The 10,453-nt window shown below is 40.7% G+C and overlaps 2 protein-coding genes across 2 annotated transcripts in view; one reads left to right on the top strand and one right to left on the bottom strand.

Annotated features, from left to right (window-relative positions):
• The first annotated feature begins 1,254 nt into the window (after window positions 1–1,254).
• Window positions 1,255–5,298, top strand: tmem41aa (transmembrane protein 41aa). Its single transcript, XM_076108508.1, has 5 exons — window positions 1,255–1,526; window positions 2,506–2,656; window positions 3,159–3,320; window positions 3,699–3,837; window positions 4,121–5,298. The coding sequence occupies exons 1-5, from the start codon at window positions 1,351–1,353 to the stop codon at window positions 4,339–4,341; spliced, it is 849 nt and encodes a 282-aa protein (XP_075964623.1). The 5' UTR covers window positions 1,255–1,350; the 3' UTR covers window positions 4,342–5,298.
• A 4-nt stretch (window positions 5,299–5,302) lies between these two features.
• igf2bp2a (insulin-like growth factor 2 mRNA binding protein 2a) overlaps window positions 5,303–10,453 on the bottom strand; it is a 40,803-nt gene continuing 35,652 nt past the window's right edge. The window contains exon 16 of the mRNA XM_076108496.1: window positions 5,303–9,976. Within this exon, the coding sequence (XP_075964611.1) occupies window positions 9,878–9,976 (99 nt within the window). The 3' untranslated portion in view covers window positions 5,303–9,877. The remainder of the gene's footprint in view (window positions 9,977–10,453) is intronic.

The raw sequence follows: 10,453 nt of genomic DNA, 5'->3' as shown, positions 1-10,453 counted from the left end.
TGCGTGTATGGAAGTCATACGATAATGACCAAAGAGCAAGCGCACGAGCGTTCCCCTTAACCCCGCCTCCCAGCCGTCGATCAAGACGGCTGGGAGGCGTTTCTCGGACTCGTTTCTCGGACTCATTCACATGAACGGAGGAAGGAAAGTTTGGATTCGGCTTAGTGCATTTTACAACGTTTAGGGCCTTATGATTTAAATAAGGATAATTTAAGTGTTCGTAATGGGAAGTTGATTTACCTTTGAAAAAAAATTGCTCAGTTTCAGACTTCTTTTTCTCAATGTAAGTCTATGAGGAAACGTAATTTTGGATCACATGGCATCACGTGAACAATTCCACTGTTTGGACACCATGTCAAATTTGCTCATTTCTTTTTTTTTTTTTTAGCAATTTACACACATACATATTGTGAGGCAACAGCCAACTCTTGTACAGATCATTGTACAGTTAGATAGGGACTTGTGACTACAACATTTGGTTTGTGCTATTCAACAGAGAGTGAGAATAATAATAGAACAATTGGGGCTTTCTTGCAAAAAGATTTAGTCACAATTCTATAAATAATCCTATTTTTGGAACGGTACAATATCAACAGTGTGCTGTTTGATTTTAAGATAGAAAGTGATGGAACATATATGATAAATATTGTATTTTTACTCACAAAATACCACATCAACAAATGCAAATTCAATTTTAAGATTGAACTCAATGAATATGTAGATGCCATAAAATATTCAAAGAACTCGCAGGACTGATGGACTTTGAATTAAATTGGTGCGATGATTTGTACTTTTGAATGAAAAACCCTTGTTGCCCTTGATTACTTTAGCCTGTACTGCTGGGCTCTGTGTTGTTGTATGTATTGTATATTATATGTATTGTATATTATTTTCTTTAATAAAGTGTTTAAAATATGAGATACGGCATATTTCCAAACGGTCTTCTTCGTTGTATCTTTTTCTGGTTGCTACTGGCCGTTGATGGCAACGACTCGGAGCATTACCGCCCCCATCTGGGCTGGAGCCAACCAGAAAACTAAATTCTGTCTATTTATTATTCCCTTGTTTTTCTAATATTCCGTTAACTTGGCTTTCTCGATGTAGTATGTTATCATATATTTATAGTGTAATATAATTCAATTTAAATATTACAATAACCCCAGACAGCCGTTAACCGGACACTGTAGGAGCTAGTTCTTATTACTTCCGGAAGATGGCAGTACCGCAACACCAAAGATGCCAGTTGCCGTTTTATTTCAAAGAAGAAGAAGAAGCAGCAGAGGTTGGCCATTGCTTCGCTCGCTGTCAACAAGGAGGTGAAGCCGTGTCCCGGCTGACCAAGTGAGGAATATGCGCTCACTTGTCGGACTAATCGCGGTGGTGACTGCAGCCAGCTTGTACCTGTATTCCCTGTCGTTGTACCTGCCTGCGGCTCCGCTGCGACGTCCTCATCCGACTGCCGAGAGAAGTCATGCGGAGACAGCGGAGTCCGAGCAGCCCGCTGACAGCTCCGAGGAACCCAGCAGGTGACTGACGCTAGCAGCTTTCAGCCGGAGAAGATAATGTAACGTTACATCTCTAGGTTATTGAAAGAGGTATTTGACTTTAACGGGGCTATCACTAACGCTAGCTAATGCTAACATGCTCCCATCTCTTCCAGTCTCCTTCACACACACACACACACACACACACACACACACACACACACACACACTCGCTCACACGCACCACAGCCAGTGATAAGCTCAGGTAACTCGAATTGGGCAATGATTCAAGAGGTCGCGTTAAATATCCTCATATCGTAGTTATGGATTGAGAATCATGGCAGTGTGTGTGTGTGTGTGTGTGTGTGTGTGTGTGTGTGTGTGTGTGTGTGTGTGTGTGTGTGAGAGAGAGAGTGAGAGTGAGAGTGTGAGAGTGAGAGTGAGAGAGTGAGAGTGAGAGAGAGAGAGAGCGCGAGCGTGTTTACCAATAAGCAAAATTACATAAGTAGAAGGCGGTGGAGCTGCAAATATGATTTACTTTCTTTAAATCATTAAGCCTATATATATATATATATATATATATATATATATATATATATATATATACATATATATACATATATATATATATATATATATATATATATATATATATATATATATATATATATACATATATATATATAAAATTATGGGAATTATTTTTTTTGCTCTAAAAGAACTTAAGCAATTAATTGATTACTAGATAAACTGACGATTAATTGTCTTGATTAATCAATTTATTAATAAACTAGTCGTATCACCAGTAAACAATGAGATCTAAACAAATATGTCAGTAATACTTTTAAACTCAGGTCACCAGTTCAACAATGCTCACTATTTGAATCATGACAATGTATGTGCTAACAGATATACTCTCATTGAAATATCGTTGATCCCAATGATATCTTTTGTCCATATTTTCCATCCCTGTCTGTCAACATGAAGACGAGTTGATGATGAGGCTGACTTGTTCTTGCAGGTTGAAGTTCCCCTCAGACTTGGAGGAGCTGAGGGAACTGGCTGAGCTCCTGCAGTTTTACAAGACGGAGCACACTGGATATGTTCTGCTGCTCTTCTGCAGTGCATATCTCTACAAGCAGTCCTTTGCCATTCCTGGATCCTCCTTCCTGGTAAGGTTACAAATAAATAAAAAGTTAAAAATGCTCTCTGTTTTGCTGGATAACAGGGCAGACAATCTGAACAAGGCAAAAACAGTTGATTTTGACATTTCTAATGTTAGATAAAATACAAGTAAAGCAATGTCTGGTCGGCGTAAAAGAAAGTAGGCTTGCATGGAAGGCCCACTAAAACAACTGGTTCTCTCTTCTCTAAAGATGCTGCAGAGGATAAAAATATCCTGCTAGCTCAAACAACAAAGGGATGCCAGACTTCCCTTTGTGTGTCTGCAATCTTAGGCTTTTGTGACAGTTTTTCTTCCCCGCTTACATTAATTAAAGCTTGGCGTGCAGCACGGTGAAGAGAACTCAACCACACTGCTGATTAACGTGACACCCAACGTCTTACACTTATAAACAACACTGTTATTATAGATGTGCGTGTCGGAGCTGATCAGTACACACGCATGTTGATGATGTCTAGTAACCCAGGTCCTCTCCGCGTGTCATTGTGCAGAACATTTTAGCAGGAGCTATATTTGGACCATATCAAGGACTGCTGCTGGCCTCTGCGCTCACCACTGTGGGCTCCACCTTGTGCTACCTCCTGTCCAAGGCCTTCGGAAAGCGCTACATCATTAACCTCTTCCCCGATAAAGTCTCCATGCTGCAGAGGAAGGTAAAAGCTATGACCCCATGTAAACAACTCGCGCACAACTTGCTCAAGTATAAAAGTGAAAAGACGAATGTGAAAGTGTCTTATTATTAAACGCCAAACAAAAGATGCTTCTTAGTGAGACGTAGACCAGGTTGACTTCAGGTTCACCTTATTGCCACGGACATCTCAATACTCTGACATCACACGTACACTTTTATACACAACACTGCAAAACATATCTCATTACGACACATGTAAACATAATCCCCTGTCTCAACTGTCAGACTATTGGTGACATATGACACATTCATTGACACTCAAAAGACAAACGTGTATCTGCTGTCCCTTCATAGATTGTTACATCATCTTACAACCTCTCCTCTCATCTTCATCTCCCAGGTTGAGGAGAACCAGGACTGTTTGTTTTTCTTCCTGCTCTTCCTGAGATTCTTTCCCATGACTCCCAACTGGTTCCTGAACATGGCTGCCCCTATCGTCAACATCCCCATCACCTTCTTCTTCGGCTCAGTCTTCATTGGTAAGCACACACGATCACCTGACTGGTAAACGATGTGACGACACATTCATCATGCCGTACGTCGTGAAGCTCACTGAAGCAAAACAACACGGACCATTTTCCATTGTTGTAATGTAAACGCTAAGAGAAAAGGGACTTCACATTCAGCGAGAGACATGTTTTTATTACGTGCCTTTTTAGATTTAAAAGCATTCATCGAGGATTTCTGCAACTGCACATTCTGCATTAAAGCTTTGCGTGATGTGTTAACTACAGTTTTTGTTCTGCGGTCTGCGTTTCGTAGGCCTCCTGCCGTACAACTTCATCTGTGTCCAGACGGGCGTCATGCTGTCTGAGGTGGCGTCGTTGGATGACTTGTTCTCCTGGGTGAGGCTACTGCAGCTGCTGGCCATCGCCTGCATGGCTCTGCTGCCCGGCGCACTTATCCACCGATACAGTCAGAAGCGTCTCAAGCTGGATGTCCAACCGCAGAACGGGCTCATCTCAGAGAAGAAGGTCCAGTGATTGGTTCTCTGGCGCTTTGATGCCCTCTACCCTCGACAGTGAATGTATTTAAAGTGGTGGTTGGCCCACACATACACGGCGAAAGGTTTCTTTTATCTGGGGTGCTTTTAGGGAAATAAGACTGGTGCAATGAGAGTTTGAAGCCAAGTATTTTGTGTAACCAAATGTTGGTGTTTCTGTGCCACAACTTCTAAGGGCACAGCATAGATGTGTATATGGATGTATGAATGTACAGTAATCATGTGGAGAATTTGAAGGAGACTTTGCTCTTGCACTATTGTTAACAGCTAGTGTTTTAAGTGCCTGTCGTGCAGTGATCGTTTCAAACTTCTACCTCCAACATGGACTTAATGTGACCGACTACTCATGTTTAATGTGGCTGGATGGTTCAGATGATTGTTGTTTTAAGTTTGTTTGTATTATTTGATTTGTAACTGAAATATGTGTGATGTTTGCAGCATATATTATACAACTTGGAAGTTTGTATTTTTCTTGTTTGACAATCACATTTTGCAATTTCAGCACAAATTGTAATACAGTGTGTTGGACAATTTTTACTCTTTTTAAACTCCAAACTCAAAGTTTTTAAAATTATGTAATTTGGCCTCCGAGTCTTTTTGAGTAAACAACTGAATTACATCATTATTTTTTTTAGACCAAATGTCATGATACCTAACTAGCTGGATTTCTTTCTGTGCAGTTAGTTCAGGCAGCGCTGCCTCTTTTCAGTGTGTGTGTGTGTGTGTGTGTGTGTGTGTGTGTGTGTTTTATTTTCAACTCTTTCATCATGTGGGTTAAGATGTAACGTCTTATGTCAGATTTCTGTAAATTCAAAGGTGTAAATAATTTTGAGTGTAATGCACATTTATAGCGTCTCAGATCACAAATGACGCGCCATCTTTTATTTTAGAGGGGAAAAAAAACCTCAAATAATAAAACGACAATCATGAAGAAAAAGCAGTTTTCTTTTTAGTTTGTTTTTTCAAATATTCTTTATTGCTCAGATCCAGGTTGCTCAGCAATACAGTTCACTCACAACTCAAAACAACAGCGTGACTGTTTCCAGAAAGGCATGTATCCACAAGATGGATTCAAAATGGATCATCCGTCTGTCCAGCACACAGTCACCGATTACCTTGAGGTGTGTGGGACCTTCAGGCCCGTGGGAAATGTAGGACTTGAGGGTTGTAACAAAAGGAATCTCCCAAACGGTGAAATGCAGTTAAGAAATGGATCCATGTAAAACCACTACTGAAAGTCTGGTGCTATATGAAGTGTACATACTGGACCGCCGACAACAGTCTCATGCAATACTTTGTGTTTTCCCATTTAACAACAAGACGGTACAAAAACACTGCTGTGGTTCTGCATACATCCAACCAGACTTTACTAAATTCTTCCTCAGCTGTGATTTTTGGATGGTTGTTGAATGCCCTCTTTTTTTTTTTGTTTAGTTTGAAAAGGCAGAACAAGATTTTATCAGACTTCTTTGCATGTCACAGATTCATTTATTTTGCCATTCTGATTCTCAAATATGTTAGAACTCCTAGCTAGGATATGTTTCAACCACAATTTAACAACTAGTATTATTGGTAGTGATCTAAAAGGAATGAATATTAAAGCAAAGACTCGCAGCTACTGCTCCGGACTACGTTATTAAATCATTGTAAATGATGAGAAAACCAGATCAACAGAAAAAAAAAACTAAACTATCATGACTAACAACACAGTACAGTGATGTGTGTATTTGTATTTTCTGGTACTGAATATTTATGTCTAGCAACACCCCACAAAACCTAGGAACACCAATCCTTGGAAGTAAAATGAAAAAAAAACAAAGGTTACTGTCATCTTGACAAGTTTCGCCTCAGATTGCGGTCGGCTTGCAGATGTCTCAACAACCAGGACGCTGTGCCGACAGCACCACAGTGAAACCAAACCAGCTGGAGGAAAACCTGCCCTTGCTGTGTAAAGAGCCAAAAACACAAGAGCAACAGAGGTCTGAAGAGTCCTCTGCAATGCAAGAAAAGAGCCTCAACTTCAAAACTGCTCTTAAAAAGTTTGACAAGTCAAACAAAACACGTGGGACAAACTGCAATTGCCAGTGCTACTGCGAAAAAGCCGTTTTCTCCTCGACATGCCCTCCTACGGTGAACCAGACCACTACGGGGGTCGCACGTTCCAGTAGAAGCACCGCACTGCATTCATGTGTGTAAGGTCAGGGTATTTGAAGCAGGTCTGGTGAGCTATCATCAGTATGAGGTACTGTGCCGGCTGTGGGGAGGCTTGCTGAAACAGCCTCAGGCATTGTGTGAGTTTGATAGACCTTTTATGTTTATTTTAGCACTGCTAGTCTGTGTTCACTGGGACGAAAAGGATCCAACTCATCTGATGACAAAAGTCTGCCCTCGAAAAAAAGGTAAAAATCATCTCTCAACAGGTAAAAGGACTCCAAAGACAAACACTAACTTTCACTATATCATTCATTTTATTTAATTATTTTGCCCTACATTGTTTTTAGTAACTAAAGTCAGCCGTGGATTCTGAGAGGTAATTCTGAAATGTACAGCACAACAACAAAATCTCAGTTTTGAGGAAAGCTGTGGCGCTCTAAAATTCTCCCACCATCTCTCACAACGCAGGTGCAGACTGATAAGTGTTATAGAGAGACGAAAATGATGCATTTATGTGTGACTCTATTGTACATGTTTACAGATATACAGTTATCTTGTCGTACACAGTGACATATTAACGGCTAGAGTTGTTCTACATTCTACACAGAAGGCTAGGGTTTGTACACCATGTTCAAAAGTCCCGCCAGTGTATTTTTTGTAAGCTTCGTGTTTTCGTCAAATCAACCCCAGAGTATGCTGTTATCAAAAAGAGCTGGTAAGATTTTTTATTTTTTTTTTACAAGTGAATAAACTTCATTGTTTTGTTTAAAAGTCTAAAAACAAAAACCTGGAGGTACAGTTGGGATAAACAGGAGGTACAGTTGGTTGGTTTCGGTTTCTATCAACTGATTTGTACCTTTTTTTGTTTTTCTTTGATGGTGAAATCAGTACACAACATCCACATTCAGAACCACTTCGGCGGGCAGGTATGTACCCCTAACATCCTGCTCTTCATTCCGTTCTAGCAAAAATGTACTTGGAAATCCTTTTGACGTATATCATTAAGAGGTTGTATGGCGTCCAGGCGAAGACAGTCCAACGGAGTTGACTACGGTTTACAAAGTTTCACTAGTTGGCTGGACCTGAAGAGTTTAGTGATTAGCCTACTGTAGATCTTTTGTCTTGTTCTTTTTTTTTTTTCATTAAAAAAGAAAATTTAAAACGCTCAAATGATCAGTTAACAAGGCATATAAAATGTGGAAAAGGGGGAAATGAAAGATTGGACTGAGGTACCCTGAAGCCTGAGGTAGATCACAATACTGACATGCGCACTGTTCACATCCTGACCAAAGTTAACGCGGTGGTTCACTTTACTGTTCTCCTATTTTTTCAGGTTTTTATTTATATTATTCATAGTCTAGTTTTCAAGAAAATAAACACTTCCCTTCAAAATAATATGGCAGTGTCCCACTGAGGAAAAAAAAGAAAAGGACTTTGTTTTCTTTTTGTTTCTTATCAATAGCTCTCATCACAAAATAGGAAAAAAAATAGATTCATAAATATTACTCTCTCTTTTTATATATATATACACACACACACACACACATGTGCACGCACACATGGAGGAAGCTGTGCGTATTGGCAATAGCCTTGCGTCTGGAAGATGCAGCTGATGGGGTGATGTCTGAAAGGTGACAAAATAAGGCAACAAGCTTCCATGGTCTCCAAAGTAAAGCACAAAGGGACACCAGGACCTGCGTGTCCAGCTCCAGCTCGCCAAAAGAAAAGAAACACAAAAGAGAAGTTAACAGAAAAGAGAGCGAGAGTGAGAATGACAATGGCAATCTGTGCCTCTGTGCCGGCCTGCTGGACACGGCAGGGGTGATATTTCTAAAAAGGCTGCATATCGTACATTCACAGCTGTCATGCCGTTTTAGAAAGCTCCCTGACAAGAGAGGGTTGAAGCCAAACGCGGCCGCGGTCATGTTTGCGGTTGTGTGTGTACCACAGGTCATACAGTTCCTCCCGGTGCCTCCCCAACCCCAACCACCGCCCACCCTCTACCCAAAACCATTTCCTTACTGCCACTCCACACACCTTGAGTCTGCACCCTCCCACCCCAGCTCCCCTTAAGCCCACGTCCCCTCTCTGGGCCCTCAGCTGATATTTTATGTCGGCCCTCGAGACGTCCTCATAAGGCAGAGCGTGTGGCGGTACACATTCAAAATGACTGGATACATTTTTTTAAAGACGTCAATTTTTGCTCTGATCATTGAGGAGAATGCCTTTAGAGACACCCTTTTGATAGTTTTTTTTTTTTTTTTTATCAGGACAAGCATGAATGTAGATATAGTCTACTGCAAGTGATGGAAGAGTGATGAAAACACCTCTGTGGTATTTAACCTTTGTTGAGTGAAAGTGGCAGTCAGTTCAATGTTATCAAAAGGCTACGGGGGGGGGGGGGGGGACAAAAAGTGTTTCTTTACAACAACTATTTTCATCCTATTAAAAAAAAACATGCCAAATGAGAGAGAGTGATGAGAAAGTGAAGCAGAAATTAGCAGAAAAGAAAGAAACAAAAAAAAGCAGTAAAGCATCAGATATGAATGGTGAGAGACATTTCAAAGGGACGTTATCTTTTACGTTGGCACACACAGGCTTTGTTACAAAGATCCATTTACTTTTATAGGGTTTTTTTTTCTTTTTGATTTCAGTGGCCTATATTGTGAACAAACAAGGGAAACTGCTTTATGTGGCTGTCACAGCCCAATCAATCTCTAGAACAAGTTAAACATATTAAAAACCACACCAAGTTGTACTGCCATTTTGATAGAAAAATAACAGTGCATACTCTCAGTGTGTATCAATATATCTACGCTGTGTTAATACTGCTAACGACATTTAGTTTTGCAATCTTAATATCTCAAACTCTTGTGAGAGAAGGTGTCCATTGTCACTCGCTCTCGTCCTAACCCAAAATAATAATCACAATGCCTTATATGCTCATGTTAATACCAATGCTTTATCAGTTTGTTAGGCCTATGTTAGTCCAACTAAAGAGATAACGTTATGCAGGGCAACATACTATTTCCTGTTTACCTTTTTAACTGTGAGAACAACAGGTGCCAAATTCTCTGTCATTTCCACCTTTCTTGTAGATTTTTTTTGGTCTTTTCTTGTTATATTATATCAGTACGGTTTTCTCCCACTCTATCTGCTCTCACAGGGCTGGCAGTGCACACAATGCCCTCAGCCTTTGGCTCTCACTTGTTTTCCCCCTAGTGAAGTTCTTTGGTTTTGATCCCGGTGCTGCTGGTCTGCCCTGCATGTCCCCCTTGGCCTTGGCCTTTGTCTGGGTAGTTCTCTGTTTGTTTAGGAGGGCTACATTCATTGGCAGGCGCCCGCTGGAGCCACCCCGCTGGTCACTTGGAGTGGTGCGGTGACACGGCGCCACCCTGCTGGTGCTTCTGTTCCTGCAGTTTGACCTGCTGAATGATCTCCCTGATCTTCCTCTGTGCAGTCTGTTGGAGAGATATCACATGTGGGACGAGGCGTTAATTGATATCTGACAAGGTGTCCATGTTCCAAAAAAAAGAGAGGAATAGAAAAGACTGACTTAATTATTACCTATATGTAAATTGATTTAGTTCAACGCTAGATATAGACTGTTTAGACGTTAGATATAGACGTTTCAATGAATTGCAAAGCATCAAAAGAGGCAGGTTGGAATGTGTGGGTGAATGAATTGTATTGTAGTATTTTTGTAGTGTTTTTTCCTGCATATATATATATATATATGGAAATGTTTGGGAAGAGCATACGACTGGATTGCTTTCCTCTATTTATTGTAGAGTACATGATGCCTTTTGCACTTTTAGGGACCGTCTCTCTGCATGCGGCACCTACATGGTACATGGTGGCCACTGCGTTAATAACAGCCATTCTTTTGTAACAGGTATTTGAAATGAACAAACTAATCAGCCCAATTGACTGACGCC

This window comes from Anarhichas minor, unplaced genomic scaffold, assembly GCF_050575085.1.
Source record: "Anarhichas minor isolate MPS153535 unplaced genomic scaffold, ASM5057508v1 ptg000004l, whole genome shotgun sequence".
NCBI classification, from domain to species: domain Eukaryota; kingdom Metazoa; phylum Chordata; class Actinopteri; order Perciformes; family Anarhichadidae; genus Anarhichas; species Anarhichas minor.
Note: the sequence above shows the minus strand (reverse complement) of the source record. Positions and strands in the feature narration are given on the sequence as shown.

Excerpts from the sequence above, each read along its gene's own strand:
- tmem41aa (XM_076108508.1), top strand. The coding sequence starts at position 1,351 with ATGCGCTCACTTGTCGGACTAATCGCGGTGGTGACTGCAGCCAGCTTG. Across the intron at positions 3,321-3,698 it reads TCTCCATGCTGCAGAGGAAG|GTTGAGGAGAACCAGGACTG; the intron begins GTAAAAGCTATG and ends TTCATCTCCCAG. Across the intron at positions 3,838-4,120 it reads CTTCGGCTCAGTCTTCATTG|GCCTCCTGCCGTACAACTTC; the intron begins GTAAGCACACAC and ends TGCGTTTCGTAG.